Source organism: Phyllopteryx taeniolatus, chromosome 18, assembly GCF_024500385.1.
Source record: "Phyllopteryx taeniolatus isolate TA_2022b chromosome 18, UOR_Ptae_1.2, whole genome shotgun sequence".
In the NCBI taxonomy this organism is placed as follows: Eukaryota; Metazoa; Chordata; class Actinopteri; order Syngnathiformes; family Syngnathidae; genus Phyllopteryx; species Phyllopteryx taeniolatus.
This window is the reverse complement of record NC_084519.1, coordinates 18,645,619-18,672,491: the sequence shown is the minus strand read 5'-3', so window position 1 is coordinate 18,672,491 and position 26,873 is coordinate 18,645,619. Positions and strand designations below refer to the sequence as shown.

The following is a 26,873-nucleotide window of genomic DNA, read 5'->3' as shown; positions in this document are numbered from 1 at the left end:
CCGGTAAACCTTTGACACGTGGCGATCGCTCCACAACCTCCTTTTTTGCATTCTCTCCATTTGATTTGGTCTCATTGTGTTTAGACTGCCCCTCCCATCTGCACTTGAGTAAATAAACACTGCCCGACTCTATTTGCGGAAATACTGTAATTATCCTCAAAACTACTCCCTAATTTACACAACGGCAAAAAGAAAAAGAAAAAACAAAGTCTTCACTTGTGCTCATCTGCATGGCTGCCGCGCTTTCCAAGCAATTAAACACACAAACAAACCAAAAATGCTCGTAATGAGCCGGCAAGGGCCCGTTATCAATATTTGATGGCAGAATAACTGACACAAACTATTTTTCCATCTGAACATGCATGAATGGGCAGCGGCAGACGCAAAAACAGATTGAGAGGACGACAGGAAAGGTAAGAAAACAACATTTCGGGTGTGGGGCCTTCCTTAAAAACATTTTTATGACGTTCGGAAGGAGGCGGGCGCACTCAAACCGGCTCGGCCAAGCGAGTGAGCGGCGGCTTGCTGTTTGCGCGACAATAAACGACGCGCTTGGTGCGAAAAGTTAAGAGACCCAACAAATCACGCTGGCCTGAGCAGTGACGGTGTGAAAAATGGGCCTGACCCGAATGCCCCCCTGGGTGACTCGCGCCGTGTGTTATCAAGTCGCCTGGCTTCCCTTCCTCTATGCTCACTAACCTCTTGATTTGTTTTTTTGTTTTTGAGCTCGCTCTTCCTTCCTCTTTCCACTAATGCCCCCGCCCCCGCCGCAAGGGTCAGCGACCACGCGCGCCATTTTTTCGCTGTCACTACGCATCCGTCACGTTCACGTACGGGTGCCCGCCGGCATTGAGCTGCGCGTGGCAAACTCTTTGTCGTTTTACCGTCTTGTGATTGATATTATTTACTATGTGCGACGATGTGCGTGTCATATTGATTGCATTCGACCGGTATTCGGGCGCTCGCTGCCGGCGATATGAAAGTGACGTGTTGCATTCTAAGGCCTCCAAATTGCAATAACGTATTCAAGCACAAAGCCAAATCCAAGCAAATCCAGACCCAACGAGCGTTCTGTCTAAAAGGACCGCGATATAAATTCAAGTGGCGAGTTAGCGAGAAATGGCCGAAGTTAGGTGTGGAAATCCCTTGAACTACTAAACAAGTCCAAGCTAATCCAGAGCAAACCAGTGCTCTGCCTAAACGGGTTGCCATCAAAAAAATTCAAGCAGCGAGTACACGGAAAGAGAGCAAAGTTAGACGTGGAATCCCAAAAATGATCAAATCAAGCCAAGATGTGTTCCGTCTTTATGGACTGGAGTACAAATTCAATTGGCAAATAAACAACACGAGAGCAGTTTGGTGCGGGTCCATTTGGAACAACTAAAGGAACACCGGGTTAGGTGAAAAATCGTCCTTCAGATAGTCGGCTGGCGTGGCCGCTTTAGAGCGCCTCGTTGTCAGCTGTGAGTGCGCGCACGTCACGCAAAGAAAGACGGGAGCACGAGAAGAGGGGAACTTTTTTTTTTTTTTTTTTTATTAAAAAGTCCGACTCGACAGCCAGCGTGTAGACCGTGGCTTTGGGCTGCCGTGGCCGCTTGTGAGCGAGCGCCTCGTTGTCGCGGCATGGAACAGCCCCGTGACGACCCAGTCATATATATTTTCCAGCCACTGGAGGCTTTAAGCGGATATATTTTCATAATGACTCAAACATGTAGCATGTGTCAGCATAAGGTAGAGGCTAGATGAAATCGCATCCAGTTTTCCATGTCGTCTTCGAGGTATTTGATTGACAGTTGAGCTGGGCACGGTTTCAGCGTATTCAGCGGACCACCCAGCATTTGAGAGCTGAAAGAAGGGCTTGATTTGTAACCATTGGAAGACTCATTTTAGATCATTTCCGATTCTTTTCATCATTCAAATTTGGCTTTATTAACAACACTCCTATGTGGTGTGCCACATTTAGAAGACATTTATTTTCACTTCACAGGAACTTGAATTAATTTTTTTAATGTGTTCCTAAAAAAAAAAAAAAAAAATGTTGCTCTTGTTTCCTTGTTTGTATATGATTCAGCTCATGAGTCATGACTAATACTCGCCTGAAAGCAAACAAAGATGCGCAGTGCAATAATTGTCGTCTGGCATTTGTTGCCTTGACAGCACGCACGTCGTCGGCGGCGCCAATTGGGTGCGTGGCGTCACTCCATCTCCGCGCGGCTTCCAATCAGCTGAGCTGTGACTTGTGACTCTCAGAAAGAGAAAGAGAGCGAGCGAGTCACATGTTTGCTGCTTTTTCTTTCTTTTCTTTTTTTTTCCTGCTCGGGTTTGTGTGCGTGTGTTTTTTTTTCGCCCCTCCACGTGTCAGGCTGGACTGAGGAGGGGGCGGGACCAAAACAAACCATCTGATTGGTCCGCGCCCTGTCAACATGCGTTGGAATTGTTCTCTTAAAGGGACACGCACTGTTTTTGTTTTTTTTTACGCCTCAAAACCTGATTGACGACCGTCATCCTAAACAATATCAGAAACACTGACCTACATTTATAGCCTCAATTCCAATATTTGTTCCATGTAATTGTTGATTTCCTAGCATTTCTTTTGGCTGCCCAGCTTCCAGTAAATGTTATTCATTATTTATTTTTTTTGTCCAATCAGATTTCAGCTTCTGTGTTGTCATGTAAAGGGCCTTCAGAATCCGAAGTGCTGGCCCATGTAAATATGCTATTCAGGTCAAGTGTGGCCCGTGTGGACTTTTGACTGTTATTATTCTTCCACCCACAAATTTGAATTTAGAAATTAGTGACATAAAAACCACAAAAATAGGAATATTTTAAAACGTTATGCTTTTTATAGGTGCTACAAAGTTTGTGTACAGTGAGGCAGTCCGGGGTCAAATCAAGAAAATGGTGGTAATCAATGGTTGGAATGTCAAAAATAATTGTGTGTATTTTGTATAGGCTCGTGTTAAAAGTGTTCCAGAGGGCGCTTGAAACAAGCCCCAGAATTGTCTGCGCCCCCAGCGCATTTGCACAACAGATTCCCAGAGAAACATGCACCTGTCCAATAAACAGTCCAGTAGTGCAAGTCGTGTACAGAATATAGCGTGCATTTTTAAGGGACAGTGTTCACGGGCAAGTTTGAAACAGACCTGAGAAACGTCCATGTTGCCACCACATTTGCGCAGGTCTCTGAAGGCTCATTGGGGAAGCTCGAAACAGCGGAAGAGTAAAACAGCAAAAATGGTCAAAATGGTCATGCGTACTATACATACATATACCTCCAAAATCTAATTACGTACAGTTACAAAGCGTTTGTACGTCATTACTTATTCGTACTTGTTTGTTGGACAAACTAAATGGTTGGTTCCATGTTGTATCATTTCCTGGAAGGTAGAAAGTAGTGGAAAGAATATATTTGATCATGCTGGTTGTGCACAATGTGCAGTGAACCTCCGTTTATTGCAGTGCATATCTACCAACCCACCAAGTAATAAAAGGTTTGACCGCTCCCGCACATTTTTAACACATTAATAATGATCAAAACACACTTATACTTCATGTAAAAAAAAAAACAACAACAACATTTTTTTCCATGAAGAGACAAAGCGTGCTTACTTTAGGCAGTTTTTGTGTTGCTCCCAATTGAAGTGTCCTGTAAAATGGACATATCATGTGAAACACCATAGGTGGACTAACAGAATTTAGCATAGTTGTCACAGTAATTAGGAACCTTCAAACAAAACAACTGCTACTTTAACACACAAAGAGAATGAACTCTGCCCTTGTTTTCGTCTTTTGTTTTGAAAGTTTTGAACTTACTGTTTTTGTTTTTTTTTACAATTGTTTCATGTTTGTTTTATGTCGTGTACTGGACTTTGATTTACGTACGGCACTCGGTTTTAGCTGCGGAACTTAGTCAAGTGCTCAAAATAAGCAACCAAAGCAGAATTTCATCAAGCGAAAGTCCACTAGCTTAATGCTAACATAAAATGCGAAACGCCGTAGATGGGCTAACGCAACTTAGCATCGATGTTAGGGTCATTTTTTTTAAATCATTTTTTCGAAATCTTCAAACAATTGCCACTCTAACCACAAACGGAGCAGCAACACATATAAACAGTGCATACAATACTCACAGGCAAATATTCGCTACGCTCAGTGGAAGCAGCCAGGAATATCACTGAATTAGACGTGTGTGATTTCTAATGTTTATACCGCAAAATGTACATGAATAGCAAAAGAATGACTAGATATTCTTATTATTATTTGTCGTGATTTAGCAAAAAGAAAAGGCATCATTGTTGGTTGGCCCAAATAAACGCGTATTTCCATGTTGTATAAGTTCCTACCAAGGTAGGAAATGAACGGAAAGAATGTATTTGATTGGTTTTGATGTTTTTGAAAAGCGCTGGCTTTAGCCGGAAGAGGCGTGGCCTCCGACCAAGGCGGGCGGAGTCTCCAGGAGCTGGGCAAAACACAAGCCCCCCGCCCGCCTCGCGCAAACCCAAACACGCCGCAAGACGAGCGGAACTAACGCCAGTCTGTTGGAGAAAGACAACAAAACGAGCCCACCTGTCAACATAGCACCCATTGGCACGGAAAGCGCGTTTCCTGGCGGTGAGTGCTTGTTTGTTTCACCTTCTTGTTGCCGTCAACAAGGACGACGGGCGCCGGTGGACTGAGGGGGGAAGGCGGCTAGCCTGGTGGCCGTCGGGGGTTCCGGGAGTGGGCTTTTCAAATGACTTCGAGTCGAGTTCCCTTCGCTAGGTTGCGGTGACTCGAAAGTTGGTTAGGACGCTCATTCCTAGCCTTCCGTCGACGACTTTCAAGTCACGTAAGGACACTCACTTGAGCACGTTTGCCTTCTTTTCCTCCATTGAACTGTCAAGGGGACGTCGCGAAAAAGTCGCAAACAAGACAAAATGGCGTGTTGTGCTAAAAGTCGGAAGTCCAGAACATTTATATTGTTTCGGTGAGGGTACAATCTAGAATGTTAGCATTCAAAGCGTGTATTAGTGCAGAAAATGTCTTGCTGATGCGGTTTCATTTATTATTATTATTATTATTATTCAATTTTACATTTTTTTTCGGGGTGACGGCATGGGGCTGCCTAATGCGGGTTAGGAGTCCACGAGCTGGCGCTGGACCACCGACGCCCTCTGATGAACCACCTTGACTCGGCCAACTAAGTGAATGTAAAAGTCGCGATTTATTCGATGGATTTATTTTCCGGGTTAGCTGAGCACAATTCAGAGTTCAATGAGTCCCACTGCGTGCACAAGAGGAGCAGCAGCAGCAGAGGGACACACTCGACGCTTCAGCTCAATCGGGATGATGATCAGGATCAGAATGCGACCGGATTGTGTTCGTGCGCATTCAATTTGCTCTCTCGCCGATTTCACCCAGATTTGAGATTTGGCCGTCGAGCTCATTTGACGCGCGTAATCGGTCGTTGTTTTGGCCGTGTTCGCTCCGTAAGGTCAACGGGGGCGCCGGTTCCACGCAATACCGGTGTATCCTATCCGGTTTCAGCAGCCTCTGCGTTTACCGGTCAGCCCAGCCCCGTTCGTTTGCGAGACAGAAGATGGAGAAAGAAGAGATTATGGGGAGACGGTGGCGCGGTGCCAACGAGGAAAGAGGCCACTTGAACATTTATGGAGCGGGAGCCATCATCTCCTTATGAAACGCGCGCGCACCACTTCGAGGTGCGAGGCGCAACTTTGGTTCCGTGCCGTGCGCCTGCCGAGGGAGGGAGCGGCCGGGGTGGGGGGGGGGGGGGGGGGGGGGGTGTCGTGGGGGGGCTTGTTGTTGTCGCCGAGCAGCTGCGGCGTGCGTGAGGAAGCTAATCCGCCTTCTTCCCATTGCAGCAGACCGCGAGAGATGCTGGCTCGTACTTGGAAAAAGTCCCAAAGGACACTATTGGAATTGAAATCGCTCGTTCCGGGATCCAACGATCGCTGTCGTAAAAACCTTGCGTCATCTCGCAGTCGACGTCTGAAGCAACATTGCAACTGTTATTACTTGTGTTAAAAAACAAGTAAACTGCTCGATGACTCCGTGGAAGATGCAAGAGGCCTCGCCTAAAGTTCGCCACGCGATGCACTGACAGGCTCGTCGACAGCCATGTTGCCGGTTTTTCTTTCATTTAACCTTTATTTAACCAGGTCAAGGAATTGAGAACGGATTCTCATTTGCGATGCTGACCTGGCCGCAGGCTAAAAGGAAGCAAAAACAAAAGCAAACTGTCCATTGTCAAATAAGACATTACGTCACACGGTGAATAAAAGCTTCTGAACAGGTGCAGCAATCATGTGCAGTGTCCCGAAGTCACTTTCTAAACGCTGATGTTGGCGTGGAGGATGTGAGTTTTTTCGGGGGGGGGGGGGGGTCACAGAGTGTTCCAGTGGTTGGGGAAGGAAGAGGTTAATCCAACTGCTGGAAGGGAGAGCGCGGGTGGTGCTACGCGCGGTGAGCGGTGAGCGCAGCTACGGTGGCCTCTTGCCAACGTCTTCACATTGTTCGTAGCGGCCGACAGCGCGGCTTATTTGCGGCGAGGGATCGAGTGCACCGGGCCGTCGCGGGGCCTATCATTCGCTTCCCACTTGTACTGCGAGCTTTCCGCTGCAAAGGGAGCAAAAAGGCACCCGCGCCGATGTTTTGGCCGGCACGCAAATCGGCGCTCGGCACGTCGGCGTGAACAGCTCGATGGAATCCGCGGGCTCGTGCGGCGTTTCTGGCCGCCCGCCCGCCCACGCGGGGTCTTTCCATACATTCCTCCGCACGTTCTGAAAGGGATGAGCAACGTACGCCTTCTTGTTTGTTTTGTAGCATTACATCACATAAGCGTAAGCCTCTTAGCGGGCATTACGGTGACTAATGATTTATTGCCATTTATTGTTGACACACTGAGATGATTTTCCATCTGCCAGGGGGGCAAAGTTTCCGCCGATAGCACGCGCGATAGTTTCCATTTCCTTTTTCTGTTTCCCCTCAAAACAAATCACACTCGAATGAACAAAGTAGCGCGGCCGTGCCCCACTCGGTTCAAGTTTGCGTGCCGTGTCGCCCCGTCCGCAGGGAATTTACCGCTGAGGCGTCTGATGGACGATGAAGAGGAAGACACGTCGCGGCCCACCTCGCAGCTCCGGGGGACCGCCTTCGGGGACTTCAAGTACGAAGAGCGGGCCGCGCAGATCGCGTCTCGTCGGACCGCCGCCGTCGTCGCCGTGCCGGCGAGCGGCTCGCGGATGCGGCGTCGGGTTCCCTTTCACGGTAAGAACGGCCGCTTAGACTGCGTGTGAGCGTCTAGCTTTTTCTTACATTCCACTCCGGCGACGGCGTACGTCAAGCAACACAAAACCTCCGATCGACGCCTCGTGACTTGAAAAGCGCCTAAACTGGTGTCAAAGTACGCGGCAGGTCATCCGGTGTAGCTAATAGATGAATCAAACACCTCCCCTTCGACGGAACTTGAGAACACATCTTGGAAAATGTTTGTCATTTCACCTAATTATGTCGTCTTAAACTGATTAGTTGAGTCCTGAAGGGGTACCCCGATTTGAGCAAAACCCGTTTTCTCACTGGAAATATTGTCAACAATCTGTTACGCAGCCAAACTGTCCACAGGGCAAAATGTTTTTGAAAGATTTTGAAATCTTTTGGAAGTTCACCTCTGACTACATCTCAATTGCCATTCCAGTTGAGAGGTTGTCTTTGACATTTGATGTCTTTTCACACTTATACGACAGTTAAGAATGTAAACGTGTTATTTCTAACTTTGGCCGTAAGGTTACGAAAGGTTTCTTTATACTCGTGCAGGCGCTGACGTCGCTGCGGCTATCCCGCGCGCAGTTTGCCTTCATAGTCGAGTCGCACGCAACCCACGCGCGTGTGCTGCAGTTCTCCTCCAAGAACTCCTCGGGGGTCTCGCTCCGGCCGGTATTGGCTCGGACGCCACAGGGTGGAGTTGCCTCTGCGTTTTGTGGCCATTTCCCGTCGCCCTTTTTCCTCTCCTTTCCGCAACGAGGAACAAAGCAACAACAATGGCGACCGTGGAACAGTGTCTGCTAGAGCAAATGAACCCAGATGACCAGATGCCGCGTTTAATTATGCTGCAAAATCCATCGAGAAGGCGGCGCCGTAGGTGGTGCGTAGAACCGAGAGGAACGCCGAGTACGTCGTTGCAGCATGTGACTAAAACGAGAGATGATGTCGTGATTGCCGTCAAGTGACGCAGAGGGGCCGCGCGGGCCAATGCGTCGGTCACGTGATGCAATGCGGGCGTTGTCGGCCGCGCGAGTATAAAGAGGCCGTAAAAGTTAGTTGAGCTTATCTTTCATCATTTTCTACGCGAAACGTTTTTAATCGAAGTCGGTTTCTCGCCGTTGTCAGCAAAAGTGAACGCACATTCTGGTCGAGGAATTTTTCTTGGTACTAATAAAAATACAAATTCAAATATAAATGGACTAAGAAGAAGGAACTAAATCAATGCTTGAGTTGTAATGGTCATACGGGTTCCACTGCATTTACAAAATGAATGGAAGGAGAAAAAGCCAGATTGTGACAGATGTATGGTGGGAAAAAAGGTCTGCCCCGATGTCCCGCCCCTCCAAAGCATCCGTTTAAATCGGGTAATAGCTTTTGCCTAATGTAATGAAAGCCCACTTGGCGTGGATTTATGTACTCTGCACACAAAGGTGCACTTAACCACACAAATAAATCCACCTGTTGAACCTCTGTATTGTTTTATGACGTCCTAATCAAATCAATGTGACATCACCCTAAGTGAATTGAGTGGCCCCCCGCACGAACGGCGGCGCTCCGTTTGTTGATTCGGCGTCACGGTGCGAGCGCCATTGTTCCAGGTTGTCTGGCCGCTCGGCGTAATCTAAAGCAGTAATGGATGTCACGCTCTTGGCCGCGCACGCGGCGAACTAGCGAGTTATTCGGCACATGACATGGAGAAAAAAAGGACAGCAAAACATTCCCATGGAGCGGCCTGACAGCAGAAGCACACGCTGGAGGCGACGGGTAAACTCGGTGACATCGCCTGCGGGAAGAAGTTCACTGAGATGTTTTTTGCATCGACTCTTTGCTTGTGTGACTCTTACGCTGTCCTTAATTGTTTCCTTCCAGTAGAGGATTTGGTCAAACCTGTTCCACAGCACAGCGCGCTACCTTACAGTTGGTCCCTTGACTCACAATTCCAGCCCCGGCAAAACAGCTTTTTGATTTTTTGATTATTTATTTTTTTCTTAGTTTTAGTTTTAGCAGTTAAGATGGGGATGTCGTAGTTGTGTTTTGACATTGTTTGCCTCCTGACGTGACACGTACTCTCGCCCCGACATCGCATTTCGGGCCCTCTCAGCACACCCGATGCTTTCCCCCTAGGCAACGCCGCGCTGCTCTTGCACTTGCCCGCGCAGTTCGAGCCCCTGGAGGACCGGGGAGCGAGGCGGGCCGCCGCGGCAGAGGAAGAGAGGCGGCGGCGGGAGGAGGATGACAGGCTGGCGGAGAGGCCCGGCCGGCGGCGGGCGGCGTTGAGCCCGGAGACGCAAATCGGACAAAAACTCCGGGAGATCGGAGACAAGTTCCAGCAGGATCACATTGACCTGGTAAGGAAGTAGCCGGACAGTCAGTTATTAGGATCGCGGGTGACATCGGCGAGAGGCGTGGTACGCCTTGGACTGGACGGCAGTCAATCGCAGGGCGCTTAAAGACAAAGAACCGTTCGCGCCTATGAACAATTTACAATGCGAACGTGTCTTATTGGTTGTAAACATGCACACACGCACAACATTGTGGCGTGACCACATGGTTACCGGAGAGCCTTCAGGAGACCTAATTGCCTTCTACCAAATGTTCGGTTTTGTTTAGCAACAGAGTTCTCCTGGACTCAACAATTTACTCTTTAATGTAGAAAACTGGTGGCACTTCACAAGGTTCGCTACTCAGTCCACATATTTTTACAGTATACTCTAGAAGGTCAAAACTGTTAAAAGCTAGTGTTCCGCAAGTCTCGATATTAGGTCCACTCTACTTGAACGTCAGAATTACTATGAGTGCTGTATGCAATGCATTAGTGATGATATTTAGTTTGTGTTTATTTCCTGATGGAGTGAAAAAGGAGGTATGGATGACAGTTCCATTGCCATTTCGAGGGAATTCCCCAATCAGGCTCACTTGTGATTTGCCACAGTTTGAAAGAGACCCAAAATTCTTTCCACAAAATGCTTCCGTCCGAGGCGCACCGTACTGAGCTGACATTGCCACACGAAACCAGAGCAGACTGCGCAGACGCTTCTGTTGTATCTGTGTTTACCGGAATGATGGGGCGGAGATGTTCCAAATGTACGCCGGGCCCTGATAAGTTAGAAAGTTGGTTAATCAGTATCAACTGTCGAAGAGGAGTCGCGTTTCTCCTGTGCTGCTTTTGTGCGCGTCCTGTCGACAACAAGGCGTGGTTACGCCAAAGAGGCGAGCTGGAGAAAGCAAAGCGTGATCGTCCGTGCGCGCGTGTGTGTTTGTGTTCATGCGCTGGTCTAAAAATAACCTCCCGCTCGTCGACACAGTCAGCGGCGCGACGAGGACGGGCCACAATAGCGGACTTGTGCTGCCTCTCAAGTGTGCGCCGCCACGCCGCCACAGAGAAGCGGGCGCATTGTCTCGCATCCCGCAGGATCGCTAAGAGACTCGACCACGCGCAGACGCATTGTTCCGGTGGCCAGTGCGGGGGTTGTTTGCTTTCTTTACGTGATGCAGACTGGATCTGTGGCTCGATTAGTTTTGCCTGCTTGCGATTGTTAAAAGAACAACCACCACGACAACATGAAACACATCTGGAGCATGATGTGCCATTTTTCCCACTGGGGGCCAGATTCCGAAAAATGACATTTCACTTCATTGGCATGAAAATGTATTTATCTGAAATATCTTTGTTCACATATAGTGACAAGCACAACTATTTCACTAAATGGCAAAAGGGTACATACACAAATTGCGTGGGTACGCACCTTTTGAGAAATGTTTGTTTGCTGAGAGATCATTTTTTAAAATTGTTTCAATAAGTAGAATGAAGGCAATTAAGGACAATTAGCGTTCCATTTAGCAGCGCCGGTTCAACTCAGTTGAGCGCGCCACTTCTGCATCAAATAGCCCATGGCGGGCCGCTTGATGTTAGCTAGCCAAGAGATGGGACGCTTACGCAACACCGTGCAACATTCGGAGGCGAGCGGCAGCGGCGCCGTCGGACGCGAGGCGGCAACCTGAGCCGCCTTCGTGTCGGCTTGTGAGGAGGAGGCGCACCGGGGGAGTCTGCGCTTTGTTTTCTTTGCTCGCTCGCCGAATACGCTTAGTTAAGCGGGGCGCACTAATTGGGGACCAGGCTCTGCCGCAAATGTGTGAAAACATTTCTTAATTGTTGCGCCAACAAAAGTGTTTGTGGTTGCTTATGCTAACAGTCTAAAACATAAATACATGATAGGCTCGGTTTTCGTGATTCATCTAAGTCTGACTAAAACCGTCCACGTAGCTACTTCGGCTTACCCAAGATCGGGTCGCGGGGGCGTCGGCTTGAGCGGGGAAGCCCAGAGTTCCCTCTCCCCAGCCACTTCGTCCAGCTCTTCCGGGGTTATCCCGAGGCGTTCGCTAGCCGTAGTCTCACCGGCCTGTCCCGGGTCGTCCCCGGGGTCTCCTCCCGGTGGGACGTGCCCGGGGTGGCCTCCTCGCCGGGTGCCCGAGCCGCATCGGCTCGACACTGAGCCCCTCCCGGATCGCCGAGCTTCTCGCCCTTTTGACTAAAACCAAATTGGAGAAAACCCAAAGAAGTATTTCCCATAGTAAATCCTGTTTCCGACATGTATATATACTGTATGTATGTGTATATATATAATATATATTATATTAGAGAGAGAGAACAATCATCCGCTACATGACATGACCTGTCAATCAAAAGTGAGCATCATTATTTTTGTTGAGGCAGAATTTCAGTGAGATTGTACTGATGTCATGCGTTTCGTGCCTTTCCGGAACCAGAGCGACTGGTTTTAGTGGCCATCGGAGAACGCCAACATCACACGTGCTCACTTGTCTTCCCGCAGTTCTCAGCAAAACCTTTTGTTTGTGTCGCCCTGCAGTTCCTGGGGCAGCAGAGACAAAACTTGCCCGTCTGGATGCGCCTCACCGTGGCCCTGTTTGGCTTCCTCTTCCCCAGACCGCCTCCGGTCCCTCGGCTGAGGGGCGAGCACAGATGAAGTGCCGGTCCCGCCCCCGTTTACCCCCTCCCTCCCCCGAGCACCGCTTCGTTCTCCCCTCACTGGAACGGGACCAGACTTTTTAGAGATGGCACTGTAAGATTGAACACGGGTTTTCGGAGTTTTGTTTTTATGAAGAAGAGATCAAGAAAAAACTCTGGTCACCGCTGGACGGAGACTGATGGCGTTTTGGGTTTTTTTCTCCCCCTCATATGTTCCCTCTTTTTCTTGTTCAAGAAGAAGCCATTGAGTTTGAAGAGCTATTTTGGAAATACGACTTGTAAGATGACCTATTTTGTACAGCTTTTTTTTTTCTTTTTTTTTTTTTTTAATTTGTTCTCGGAGGTGAACTCTCATCATCAGTCCCGGGAATGCCTTACGATTCTCTCCCGCCACTGGATCGAGGAAGAAGAAAAAGCGTGGACGGGGGAAAAAAACTAGTGGTTTTGTTGCGTTATTCCTCCAAGAATAAGAACCTCGACTTCCCTTTTTGACGCTTTCACACTGGCTAATTTGATGGCGTATCGCCAGCCGACCATCGCCGCTCTCGTCCGCCAGCCGCCTACTTGAAGTGACGCCGCGCAGGCGGACATTTTGCAAGTGGGGAAGCGTGCAGTCAGGGAAACACGGAAACAATCACGACCACGGGGAAGTTTTTGGGTGACAAAACTTGTCAGGACAATCTTTTTAAGCGAGAGGATGAGCAATATTCCAAAAACGTAAATCGACATCACTTGAAGCGGGGTACACACATATCGATAACTGATTATCAACCCACCCGTGACGAGGAAACAATACCGTGAGTGTTCTTATGGCTCTTATCGTGGGTGGTGTACACAACCCGTCACGCGCGTACTGATATTTCCACTGCTAACGTGTATGTGCAGACGTTCAACTAAGAAATGCGCCTCACAGCGTGTTTTGTGTTGAACTTTGGTCATTCACTCCATGAACTCCGTCATCTTTTCTCACCATCGCGACACCCACGTTCTACTACCTACCGCCGCACATACACACTCTGTTGGGAGCGCGGGGTGCTTAAACTGCTCCAACTTCCGACAATTCCAGTTGACGAATATAAATGTCCACGGCAGTGAAGGAGTTAATTATGAGTCTTAGAAGTGGGAGTACCAAGACTGACACGTGAGAGGCGCCATTGTCCAGACTGCAGGAAAATACAGGAAGATGAGTAGTAGTAGTAGTAGTAGAAGAAGAACGCGTTAGCATCTCTGGGAAGTAGATTGCTCTTTCGAACTCTGATCCTCGGCCCGGCCGATTGGCGATAGTCGTAAACGCTGAACAGGTTTAACATTTACGATTGTCAGCCTCAGTCATCGCTCAGGATAATCTTTCAGAAGCATCCGACAATCAGGAAATGGTTACCTCGATCGCAAGAGAGAGAAAAAAAAATGCTGCGATTAGGCCGAATTATCGGTAAATGTGTACCCTGCTTAATCCGATGATCTCTCTGCAACTGTTTGGGTCGAGGTCACGCAGATGATGTCCGCTCGGTTTGTTGTACACATGTACGAAGTTTTGAGCAATTTCTTCAACAACAGCTTTTGTACAGTTTGTGGGCCCACTTTACGACTAAATTCTTGAGTCTTGGGGGGGGGGGGGGGGGGGGGGGGGGGCACTACTCCTCAACTAGCCGCTACTCGATTTTTGTACTACTTCCACTCTTTAAATGTTTGAATAATATCCTGTTTACAACAAGTTGTACCTGGTATGGCTCTTTAGTGAAACCCATGAAAAGCACGTTTTTATAATTCCTTGTTATTCACTGGATTGAATCATAGAATTTGTTTGAAATATTTTTCATTCTAGACTCGACTGTTGAAAATGTAGGGTTTTTTTTTTTTTTTTTTTTTTTTTGGTCTATGTCTTCTGCCAGATTCTCATTCATCAATTTTTGGACAAGGGAGCAATTTCATGTAATATTCTTAATTTGCCAAAGAAGTGTTCAGTGTCTTCTAAAGGCACTCCGAGGGTGTGGTGCCTTGAGATACAAGTTTACTTTGTTCTGTGACTGCGCTTGTATGTCAAAATTCTTGTATCTCAAATTCGTGCTTTTATCCGAAGACAAAAAACTCAAAATACAAAATGGGCAAGCGACAGTTCGGATCTTGGAAGTCAAGGCGCTCGTATGTCAAGGCACTGCTGTATTTTTCAGATTGTTTTGTAAACACACTGACCGAGTCTGTAAATATTTGGAAAGTCAAAATATGATCCCGATATTTGCTGAAGGAAATTCAGTGGGATGCCCATCCCTAATCGACGCAACCAGTTAGTTGGACATATTCTTTTGCTTTTGTGTTGAAAGACACTGAGGACTTTTTGGGGTCATTATTTTTGTTTTCGGAGCGAGTAGTTGACAGCCTGATGCTTTTGAATTATGATTTTCTTTGATTGGACAGAGCGAGACCTCCGTGTTTGTTTCCTGCAAACACCGAACGCTGAGCCAATTGGGACTTTTAACGCCGTCTTTCCCTTTAGCCGAGCTTAACACGGCCCATCTCCCGGAATGAATATTTCTTAATTTATTTGCGTATTTATTTTTGGTGTATCTCTGCGCCTGTACAGCAGCTAGCTCGGTCGTCGTCGTCGATTGATGCGCATTGGGCCGTGCGCTGGAGGCGGGGCCTGTGTGACGAGGTGGGACTCGAGCGGAGGCGGGCAACCTTTGACCTTTTTGGGGCCTTTTTAATTTTGGGGATATTCCTCATAGAGCTATACTAAATTTATCCTAGTGACAATTTTTTTTCCTCCTGTTTCAACTTTATTCTCATAATATTGCAATTTCAATTGTACGTTCCTCCCCCACCCTAATTGTGTTACGTCTTTATTTTTGAGCTCCTATATTCCCCCCCCGTAATATTACAACGTCATTCTCATAAAATGCAGTCGTTTTTTTTCCCCCTGGTAATATTACGTCAATATTTTTGTTTCAAAAATTCTCATACATGTTGAAAAATTGTAATATTATGACTATTGCTGTAATTGCATTTATATTCTTGAAGTGTTACAACTTCATTTTCCCCGACATTCTTTTTTTTTTTTCATGTAATATTTCTATTTATTTTGTATGAAATAAAATAAAAATGTAAGCCGTAATAGAATGCTATACAAAATTTAGGACAGTGAGAATTTTTCCTCTGAAAGCCATACGGAGCTTACGACAACCGGTGCATTTTGGGGGCTTTTCAAAACTTCTTTGTTCTTTTTTTTGGGGCCCCGAGCGTGGCAGGTTTGACCCCCGACCCCGACCCCCTTTACCCACCCCAGCCGGACTAAAGCCATGTGCCTCGCGCGCGTTCTCCCTGCCGAGTCCCGACGAACCCAACGGACAATCAAATCTGTACGAAAACGTGCCTTGTGACGAAGACGACCGCTCGCGTCGTCTTCGTCGTTCGATTCCCAAGCGCGGTGTCGCAACCGGCGAGGCACGGACAACTTTTCGCCACGATTTTTGACTGTTTGCTCTCAATGTGCACTGTACAAACAAACAAATGTGGTGGTTGTTGTTGTTGTTGTTTTTTTAATTGACTTGTTTCTACTCCCGTGCTGAACTTCCTTCCTGCTCTTTTTGTAACACTCTGGACGAGGAGGAATGAGTCACCACCGGTGCCCAGTATTACGCCGCCGTCTTCTTTTAAGTTGAGCCTTCAGTGTCTTTTTGATATCACTTCAGGAGAACGAGTGCATCGAAACTGTCAAGTGCTGTGATTTGCTGTTGTTCTTTTTTGGGGGGGTTTCGTTTTATACAAGTTCAATGAGAATTTGACACAATTTGTATTGAGGATTTTTCAATTTTTCTAAGACAAAAAGAGCAAACGAAACCACTCGGATGCTCTTTTTTTGTTTTGTTTGTTTTTTCCAATGTTGTGGCATTTTGGGGAAATATTTGAAGACATTTTGGATAAGTCTGCTGTGTCACTCCGTTTAAGGGCTTTTTTTCAATAGCTGTAAATGAAGTTTTAAAAAAATGCATGTCCAACATTCCTGATTATAAGATGAAGAAAAAAAAACAATCTGTATCTAAAGTTTTTTTTTGAATGTAATTAAATGGAGTAGGAAAGTCAAGTCTGTCCATACATGAAGTGAACAGTAGAGCCTCTTTGTTTAGTTTTTCTGGCTTTTTGTGTTTTTTTTGTTTTGTTTTGTTTTTGGCTTTCTTTGGCGTTCCAAAGTGGTCTGAAGGATTTCACAGTGTCGGACATTTTGCGAGGCCCAGTCCAGATGTAGCAGTTTGCGTCCTCGGAGCGTCGGCTCCCCGGCGTGTCGTCTTGGGGACGGACGGGAAGAGGACGGGAGGACGTGGCTTCAGATTTCCTTTTCTCGTGCAATATGCTGTACATAACAGCTTGGCTCTGCGCAATCTTGCAGTCTCTTCATTTCTTTTCATGTTCACTGGGTACTTTTTGCAGGTTTTTTTCCCCCATTAAAACTTTATGGACAACAAAATCTGTTTTTTCATTTAAAGCACTTGAATTTCTTCAAATGGCTATATTCTCATAAGACATTTACAATTTCCAAAACGACATATTCCTGTAATGTTAATACATTTGAAAATGTTGTTATGACTTTTTTCTCAAAATGCTTCGTCTTTTTTTTTTTTTTTTTTGTGTGTTTAAGAGCGCCTCGTCGTCGGCAGTGAGGGCGCAGAGGAGGGCCGAAAGATTTAAACAAAAAAAACTATTTGACTTGACAGTTGCCCGGGGCTTCGGGCCGGCGTGGCCGCTTTAGAGTGCCTCGTCGTTGCAGCGTGGAAAAGCCCCACGACAACCCGGTGGGAAAATCTTTCAGGCACCGCAGGCTTTAAGCGAAAATATCTTGTGACTCAAACATGTCTAGGCGTGCATTTTTCAGCAATTTGAAGCCTCCTTTTGTTTTTGTTTTTTTGTAATATTATAATATTTGACAGGGTTGTTAACAACACTCAAATTTACGAGACATGCCGCGGCCCATAATGCAATGCTAACATCTCCTCAAGGTGAGCGTTGGCACCACAATGGCGCTCCTGTATGTTTCTGCCTGGAGCTGAAGAGAAACTCTTGTCCCCCGGGACAACTGCGAAATGCACACAAGTACGCGTTTGTGTGTCCGTCCGCGGCTCGGGTAATTGAGCGTCCGCTCGGCTCGGCGTTTTTCCGCTCGGGGCCTCGACAAAGGCGTGTGTGTTCTCCTGGCCCGTCCGCTCACACTCGCTGCCCATCCCCTCCGCTTGGATGCACGCAAAAACGTCAAAGGCACGCATACCCTAAACCCAACAGGAAGTGACGTGCGACTTCGGAAGGTTTTTTTCGTAGTGCGTCACGCCTACCGAACTGCGACAAACGACCAACGTGACTGCAGATTCCGGAGTCGAACGTTTCCTTATTAAAAATATGGGCCGGAATGGATCCATGGCATTTTCATTGATTTCAAAGGGGAAAGACGATTCCTTAGCGGTCACAGAACAAATGAAACTATCTCAAGCTATTACTGTACTCACGTCACGTACAAACACCTGAAAAATACACTTGAGTACGGTAACAAAGTCAATGTGCTTGCTTACTCGCCGTCACCGCTCCTCAAGTGCCACGCGTGAGCGCTTTTGCCACCTTTGGAGCTCAAATCTGGCAGAGGCCTCTCGACTGCTTTGGACTTCCACGTTTTGTGACTTCTCTCGCCCCCGTTGAACCAGCCCGGGCCCTCGTGTGTCGGCACTCCCGTCCAGTTGCCGCTCCCTCCGCCACGCAGATGGTAAAGCGGGCCGGGGGCGGGGGCGGGGGCATTGTTTTTTATGTTAACACAGCCACAGCCCGCTGCGGTAAAAATAACCCCCGCGCTCTATTCTGTAGCAGCAGCCGGCTCGGCCAAAACCAATATTTGGACTTGACGGCAGATGTCCGCAAACAAGCCCAGTCGGACCGGGCCTGCCAGGGGAACTTTGATTTTGTCGCTAGAAAGAAAAGAGTCAGTGGAGGGAGAAGACGACACTTGTGTTCTTTTGCGTGCCTGCCATCTTTGGCAGCCACTTTTCTCTAGTCTTCCTTCTCTGCAGCCGCCTTTTATGCAACGTGTGATGAAATGTAGAAAAGAAAAAGAAAAAAAACGAATTCCAGATGCTGCATATGGCAGCATATATATATATATATATATATATATTTTATTTTTTTATTTTGACAGTATGTAGAAATGCATTATAGCTTAAATATATTTAATAAGTTTTTTTGGGTTCGACTTCTGAACAAGTGGTTGGCTGCTTAAAGTCCCTGTAAAGTGAAAATAAACATCTTGTAAATTTGACACACCACAGAGAAGATTGTTGTTGACAAGCCTGCCAAATTTGAATGAGTGGGAAAAAAATCGCCATGTCAATAAAATAAGGCTTCCAAATGGTTACAAATCAAGCCGTCGTCTCTGCTCTCGAACGTTGTGGGCGTGTCCGCTGAATGCGCGGAGACCACCAAAAATAATAAATACAAATGCCATGCCAATCATTTGAATAAATGGTGTATTAAGTAACTGAAAATGCCAGTAAATAAAACAATGCCATGTCATAAAAAAATATAATAATTCAAAAATACAAAATCAATTTTTTTAAAGGAATCATTTAAATCAAACTGTCATTTACTGAATAAAAATACAATTTAAAAAATACCAAATGCCATTCAAGATTGAATACAACAAATACAAATGCCATTAAATAAGTAATAATGTATTCCAAAAATAAATATGCCATTCAATTATTCAAATTTCATTGGCGTGCTACTGTGTCATAATATCATCCGATTTCACTGTCTTTAATGTCATCATTTCCCTACGTGGGGTCTCTCCGATCCTTCAGGCAAACAATAACGCAACATTGAAAAGCAGAGCAAATTTCCATTTTCTGCACCTCCTGACAGGTCGCGCGCATCCCAGCTGACACGGTCGGCAGCCAATCGCAAGGCACGGGCAAACAAACAAACATTCGCACCCTGCGGGCAATTTGAAGTCGCCTATCAAGCTAGCACGCATGTTTGGGGGATGTGGGAGGAAAGCGGAGGCACGGGGAGAACATGCAAACTCCGCACGGTCGAAGCCGGATTTGAACCTGCAACCGCAGAACCGCGAGGCGCAGGTGTTACCGACACCAAACGCGACAGAAATAATTCAAGTCCGACAACAACAACAAAACAGGAAAGCGAGCAGAAAAATGAGTGACTAATCAGACGTGACATTTGAAAGTCGGCCGCCCGAATGTTTTTGGACTCGCTTCCCGCACAAACCCACTCACTTGGCCGTCGTGACCGCGCCAAATCTCCAGAAATCACCAGCGCAATTCCAGTGCGTGTCAGTAGCACAAACCCAAACATTTTCATTCGGGCATTTTGGGAGGTCGATTCCCAGACTTGGCAGAAGAAAATTCGAATAGCCGATGAATCAATATATATGTATGTATGTGTGTGTGTGTGTGTGTGTGTGGAAAGGCTCAATACGGTGACGTACCGAACCGTGACCACCGTATCGACCGATTTTCTATTTACTTCTGACGGTGAGGATCTGCGTTCGACAATTTTGCTCTGTTCTGCTTTAAGTTAAGACTTCTCCGCTAAGCAACTTTGAAATCTACAATATGTACACTTCAATGTAAAAAAAAAAAAAAAAGTTCGATTTTTCTCAATGAGCGGTCTATGCGAAAGGTGGACGTGCCTGGACACCTAGCGTTAGCATCAATGCTAGTGTTACCGTTCACAGTTGTTGTAAAGTCAAGGAAACACTTTACTGCTGCCTTCGATACATTGCCGCGATTAAAAAACAAGCAAAGAAAAACAACCAGCAGCCGCAGTGTTTGACTTTAATAAAAAAAATACATATATATATATATATATATTTTTTTTTTGTTGTTGTTGTTGTCTTGGTCAAAAAACAAGGGTGGATATCCAGTTTTTTTTTCCAGAGCCCACTCGTCCCGAAATAGCTTGGCAGCGGCGTGCCGAGCGAGGTTATCTGCGCTCTTCTGGCGCGATGGCATCTTGTTTGCTGCCAGGCCGCCTCGCAAAGCCCTCGCATGCCTGCATTGCGCAATACCTTCTAAAGACGCTTGTTATGCGGAACGGCTCGCCCGTGAGTAACATTGCTTACCAATTGTTGCATAGGTACGGATATATTATTTCTATTGCCTGAACGCACACAAATGCCTCAACGAGACCCAAGGGAAATTCCTTTTCCAATGCTAATGTATTTATGAACATGGCAATACTTTGGTGCCGTTTTATTATTGTTGAAACAAAACGATGATGACGATAATACAATATTGTCTGATGACTTCTGTCATTGGTTTTAGGGGGGAACCCCTCATCATCCAATCATTTCCTGCCACCACCGTATCTCCTGGTCCAGCAGGTTTTCTCAACGGGTCGGCGCGGGAGAGGTCTCGTCCGGCTTGCGTGGGAAATTCAGGTTTGTAAAAACAGACGACATCGATATCAATTCTCGGCAGTATCGGGCCGCCTAAACGCAATCTCACGACGCGAGCTGCGTCAAGAAAACACGCACACGCAGCACATTACTTGGCGACAATCCGTGCGTGCTTAGCAGCGCATACGCGCGTACTGAGGGTCGCAGCTGCCGGTTATGAGCACGCCCTAACGCCGTAAGCGAAGCCACGTCGCTCCGCGGATTCCAAACGTGCGCTCCCGCCCGGGCAAAGTGGGGGCAGCGTGCACTCGCGCCCCGGGGTCAAGGCCAAAGGTCATGCTAGGCATGGGAGCGAGCTGCTGAAATTCCATCCGTCTGTTTTTCTTTGGAGCGAGTCCAACCTGCGCTGTGTTCAGGGAGCGCTTTTGTGGTGGGATCACAGAGAACTTGTGTCATAATGTGCCTAACAGCGATTTTCCTTCATGTGCGCGTTGGCCCGGCGTCCCGCAAAAGTTGCCGAGCGACAAGTGCACGACTCGTTTGTTGTTAGTCTGTTGTTTAGAACACTGTCTGAAGAAAAACAACATTCGACTCAACTCAACTCAGTTTGATTTCTAGAGCGCTTTAACTTTTACAGTGCCGCTGGAACAAAGTGCTGTACAAGAAACATAGAAGAAGAAGAAGTCTTTCCACGCGGTATCGCAGTTCGTCTATTGCGGATTCAGGCCGTTACGCATTTTTTTCATAGTCATGTTGCGCAAAATTCACCATATTGTGGGATTTTAGACGCATGCTGTCATTTTTTGTGGTTAAAAAAATGCTTCCTAGCCTAAAAAAAAAAATAGGTTGAAAAATAAAGAAAATGTTCATTAAAGGTAAATATGAGCTGTCGTTCGGCCAATTGTTTTCCTTTGACTAGCGAACAAAAATTGGACCCAGAGCGCTAACCTTAAGCTCGTCTCCCTAAAGCTAACCCAACCAAACCATAACCGACCTCCTAACCACGCAACCGTAACCTGGAACGGCGAGTCACAGGCTTTATTGCGTTTGCCCGTCGACGCCGGCAGAGGGCACAGCGTGAACGTCCGCGCGGGCAGACTTGCTCCCGACGGCCCCGCGGCCTCCTTCTTAGCGCCATTAGCCATGTCGACGGAGGCCACTTGAACGTTAGCGCCCCTTACATACAATTTACGGCGCTGAAGTGCAGCTGATGCGCACTAACTACACACTTGCCGCACAATGAAAACAACACAGAGCGCAACTTGCACTCAGTGGACAACAACACAGCAAAAACGGAAACGCACACAACTATTATGACGGGGAAACACAAAAAACAACATCTGCCATTACAATTGACCCGAAGTTGCGGCGGGGAAGCGTGTGTCCACTTCTCCCGTCGATACCGTACGCACTGTAAATATTACAGTATTATTATTATTATATTATTATTATATTATTAAATATTACAATTGTAAGACTGCGCCGACGCCAAAATGGCCGACGCCAAATGGCGGACGTGACGCGTGCCGTCGAGTTCAACATTCTCGTGGGATCCTTCGGTGCGTTTTGTCGAAAAGCTCAGCACAAAGTCACCATCCACCCCCCCCCCCCCCCAGCAAGAAGCAAGAAGTGTAAACGATAGTCGTAAGATCCGAGAAGTGAGTCCTCTGGCACCATTTCACTCTTTTGTCTTTTCTGTCCCTCTTTGTTCTAGTCACGAAACAGCGTGAGTCAACGTTCTCCTTTTGGCAGCGTGGAGGTGACAAATTTGAGTCGGGCGAAGCCACGAGCGAAAGCGGAGCGCTTGAATGATGATTATCGTTGTTTTTGCTTTTTTTATTTTGCTTGTTAGTTTTGACAGTGCTGCCCAAAGGCGGCGACGCGAGGAGGAGGGCTGTGATTGTTTTTTGGCAAGCGCGGAAGCGCCCAGATGGACTCCATCGGGCTCAACACGTCGCAGCGCGCACACTCGCACGCGCGCTCGGAGGCAGGCGATAAATCCACTGTGACGTCTCTTCTCAAAAACGATGGCCTCCGAGCAGACTTTATTTACATCCTCATCATCGTCGTCACGCCGACGATGACCATCGCGTGCTCGATGAGCACGGAGCAGCGACGGCCTCGGGCGCACGTTTCGAGGCCGATATCGCCGATACTGAATAAGCGGAATTACATTATTTTTTTTTTTTTTAGAGATGCCACAAGATGCCCAAAGTGCTTCTTTCTATTTGGCCTGACGAAATGAAGCTCCTCACCTCAAGATGGTGCCAACGCAATACTTTTATACCAGGCAGGGCTTTGGCCTGAATACAAAAAAAAAATCCAAAATTAGGGCTGCGGCTATTCAACATTTTAAGAATCGAATATTCTATCGATTATGCCTGCACCGATGATTCGTGTAATGGGATAAAGAAAGATTTTTATTAAGTGGTGTGCAAGGGGGTGGGGGGGGGGCAAGGGGGAGGCGAATTTCTATCAGGCAAAAAGTCCGTCTGCCCCCCTTCGCCGATGAATGTATTTCGATTGAAAAAAACTTCCATCGGCAACCATTGATGATTGTTTTTGGGCGAGGGGCGTGACTGCCGTTGCGTGCACCGACAAACCTTTGCACGCCACCGGTCTCCTGCACTTAGTTGACCGCGCGGGAAGTCGCTAATAAGGAGACCAATTGCATCCCAGCTGAGACTGAAGGAGTGCCGCAGCCAAGCGGAGACTGCGGAGCGCAGCTCAGCAAGTAATTTTGGGGTCACCGCAAACATTGCTTCTCCTGACAAATGTTTACAAGCCTGGAGCCGCCGCAATGTCAACCGACGGCGACGTGCAGACAGCTGACAAACAGACTCGTGCAAATGCTGAGGTGCGAACTCAATAGAAAATCCGTCGCCACGCGCGTGTTTGCGCACACGTCTGGATCCGGCGACGTTGACGCCGACCCCAAACACGAAGCGGGCGCGTGCTGCTGCTGGATGTCCCTCACCGTAGAAGATTGAAGAAAACAGCAAAATACCAGGCACGAGCGGCCGTAGCGACAAAGGAAGATCTGGCCCCGCGGCCTGCGCGCTGATTGGTGGACGGCGTGAGCTTTGTTGCCGTGCGGACCCAAGAGAGGCGGGCCGGCGTTGCCGTGGACGCAGCAGCTATCTCAGCAGTCCTGTCAGCCGGGATTTACACCAGCAGACTCTGAGCTGATCTTTATGCCGCTGACACCCGGTGTGTGCGTGCGTGCGTGTGTGTGTGCGCTGGAAAAAAATGCAGTCAGCGAGAGCTTTTCAGGCGCACTTCAACTGACATCCATTTCCATAATTCGATGATGGAGCCCACCTCGTCTGCACAATATTCTACTGAGCGCACTTCTCCACTTCGTTCTTTTTTCCCTCTCAACTCAAACGAAGGATGCGTTTTCTGTCGGCACGCCGGGAGGACCCCGATGATTTCAATGCGATTTGAAAGAAATCGCAGTATGTCGTCGCTGGCGATTGGAAACCTTGCATCTCCGCAAGCATTAGTTTTTGTAAGACATGAAAGAAAATACTTTTTAGTCGTTAACTCCTTCACTGCTGTGAACGTTTATAGTCGTGACTGGAATCCAACCGTTCAGCGCCACTGACGAATATATCCGGCAAGCGCGCTTCCCTTTGCCCAGCTCGTCTGTGAATATCGGGTCTGTAAACTACTGTAGTAACCACCAGATTCCTGTAGATGGCGGCGGCGCATCACTTTGTCAGCGCAGCTTTTGAGTTGACGACAAATACCAGGCGGTGAATCTCGATTACGCGGGAGAGCAATGCCAAAGGTTTTAGAATGGCGATCGAGAGAAAAGATGACGCAGTTGATTGAGTCCATGTCGAACGGCATGTACTGATGTTCCGCACGCGGTGAGGCGCGTTTGGTCCTTGTATATCTGTCAATAAAGGATTATTTTGCCATCTTCCAAGCCTTTCTCAGTCTCGTTGGCGTCAAAGTCCCTGTCGTGGTTGACGTTTCTTTTCACACGAAGAAGCCCGGTTTCTGAGCAAAAAGCGGAGAAAATGTGAAGCCAACCCGCGTTCCACTGCTGATTACTAAAGAATGAAAAAGGTTCGACACAAACTTATTTTGGGGGGTGAAAGTCTACCCTTTGTTTTGGTCTACATTGTCACAGAACTAAATATTGTCTGCGTCTGGAAAGATCTGTCAAAACGGCTGTTAATATTATGCTAAAATTGGTTTGAACTATAGCAAATGTGTGTTTTGGAATGGCGTCGGGGTGGCAGAGGTTCCTCATTCCATTGGTCAGCTTTGTATATGTCCATTTTTTTGGGGCGCTAAAACAAGGACTGTATTTCTTGCACCAATAACACACGTGAGACTTGAAATGAGAGCACCAGGTGGCAGCGGTGCCGCAAGCCCTGCCGGCCGCCGGCGGGCGCTCCGACAGCTTCCTTCGTTCTCCTGTCAAGTCAAATTGAAAATCTCTTGAAAATCATTAGCGACGCTGTTGCACGAGGTCTTGGCCATTTACTCCACGAACTGCGTCTTCTTCTTCTTCTTCCCGTATACGTCGATGGCAGTAAACGGTGAGATTCCAGTTGACAAAAAATAAAACGTCCACAGCATTGAATGAGTTCATTGCTGAGAGAAGTTTACGAATCATACTTCGGTCCAACCTTTGCGCACGCTAATAAAAGTTTCCAAGTTTCCGCTCACAAGTCAAAGCAACGGCCGAACGACTCTCTGCTCGAATCTCAAAAAGTCGTAAGTCAGACGGCTCGTATCTGGAGGCGCGGCCGTTTTCTGGGTTTTCGCGTGCGTTCCGATGCACGAGTTTTGTCGACGCCGACGTTTTCATCCGCTTCCTCCTTAATCATAATCCGCATTACTGGGATTGAATGCAAGCGAGTATCGTATATCAGAGCAAATCAAAGCGATTAGCTCATCAGCGTGAGTGCTAAACTGGCCCGGTGTGGGTCGTCACCCCCGCAATGACAAGAAAAGACGCGGGCAACCCGCTCGTGCGCTAATTAAAGCCAAACGGCCGCAGAGCTTGCATCAGAACAAAGTCAGTCCGCCTCCCGTACGCTCGGTCCTTAGAAGAAGATTAAAACTGCCCTGGTGCGCCACCAAAATCCTTCGGTTTTGCTTTTTTTTCTCATTCATTTTTGAAATGTCTTTCAATAAATAATGAGCTTACAAGACACAGCGCTGGGTAAAAGTTAACAAAATCCCATTTACGATGACATTAAAGCAAACTGCAGGTGCAGAGTTTTTGTTTTGACGTGCCTGGAGGTTCTTGTTACGGCGGTTTTGGGGAATGCCTAACTTTTAAGGTCAGCGTGTGAGGACCCTTAACACAAATAACGTGCACACGTACAGTCACGTAAACGGAACCCACCCCACCCTGCCGGAAAAAAAAACAACAAAAGAAAAGAAAAGCGTGCAGAAAGTGAGTTGTGATGACGGGCCACCCGCTTCGCAAAACAAGTTGACAGAACGACGATGTCATTGAATAACATCATGAGGCGATGATGTTTGTTACAGTTCAATGTAAATGCAAAAGTGTGCTTGAGCAAGATGCTGCGTCATCGCGAGCTCAATGAGGAGAACGCACAAAAACGTTTGGAGTACCTTGGAGTGAAAGCAAAACGTACCATTGACCGAAATGAGGCAGTTTGCAGCACCGGGATCGTTTCAGAGTCACAATCATCTTTATTTTGACAAGTATGTCCAAAAAACACACAAGGAATTGGTCTCCGGTAGTCGGAGCCGCTCGAGTACGACAACAGACGGTCAATTGACAGAGAACGCTTTGGTGACAGGAAGACATTGACGACGACAACAACAACAACAACAAGTCACTGAGCAATAAAGGGTTAATAGTTATCTGGTAATGGCAGATTTCGTGAGGTACACCTCCACCTTGAGATTCAAAATGTGCAAAGACAGAAAACCTGTGACTAATTGAGGCCACAGGATGGCGGGAAAGCACTACTCTAGTCAAAATGAAGCTCCTCAACTTACCTCAACAGAGTTTCTTGGTACCAAGATGCTGCAGGACGGTGGCAAAGCACTACTTTTCTTGCCTTAGGTGAGTTTTTGAGAAAAAAACGGACGGCCAGTTGAAAATGTTTTTTTTTTTTAAACTGTAATATGATCAGCCAGTGAGTTATTCATGCGACTACGTCTGCTATTGCGGTTGTATCACACACGTTATGGCGTCCCTTGTCCATCAGTGAGGTAACCAAAATATTAGGGACGGCTCTG

The 26,873-nt window shown here is 47.3% G+C and overlaps 1 protein-coding gene and 1 long non-coding RNA gene across 2 annotated transcripts; both read left to right on the top strand.

The window, feature by feature from the left end:
* The first annotated feature begins 362 nt into the window (after positions 1–362).
* LOC133468706 (uncharacterized) lies at positions 363–16,709 on the top strand. Its single transcript, XM_061754912.1, has 5 exons — positions 363–413; positions 4,413–4,611; positions 7,072–7,266; positions 9,385–9,608; positions 12,129–16,709. Exons 1-5 carry the CDS (start codon positions 363–365, stop codon positions 12,243–12,245), a joined length of 786 nt encoding a protein of 261 aa, XP_061610896.1. The 3' UTR covers positions 12,246–16,709.
* A 3,538-nt stretch (positions 16,710–20,247) lies between these two features.
* LOC133468483 (uncharacterized) lies at positions 20,248–23,087 on the top strand. Its single transcript, XR_009785507.1, has 3 exons — positions 20,248–20,339; positions 20,560–20,675; positions 22,348–23,087. It is a non-coding gene; the product is annotated as an uncharacterized LOC133468483 (long non-coding RNA).
* Positions 23,088–26,873: the final 3,786 nt, after the last annotated feature.

Bases quoted from the DNA above. Each gene is read 5' to 3' on its own strand.
- LOC133468706 (XM_061754912.1), top strand. From the start codon at position 363: ATGAATGGGCAGCGGCAGACGCAAAAACAGATTGAGAGGACGACAGGA. The intron at 7,267-9,384 runs GTAAGAACGGCC...CTTTCCCCCTAG, and splicing joins GCGTCGGGTTCCCTTTCACG to GCAACGCCGCGCTGCTCTTG. The intron at 9,609-12,128 runs GTAAGGAAGTAG...GTCGCCCTGCAG, and splicing joins AGCAGGATCACATTGACCTG to TTCCTGGGGCAGCAGAGACA.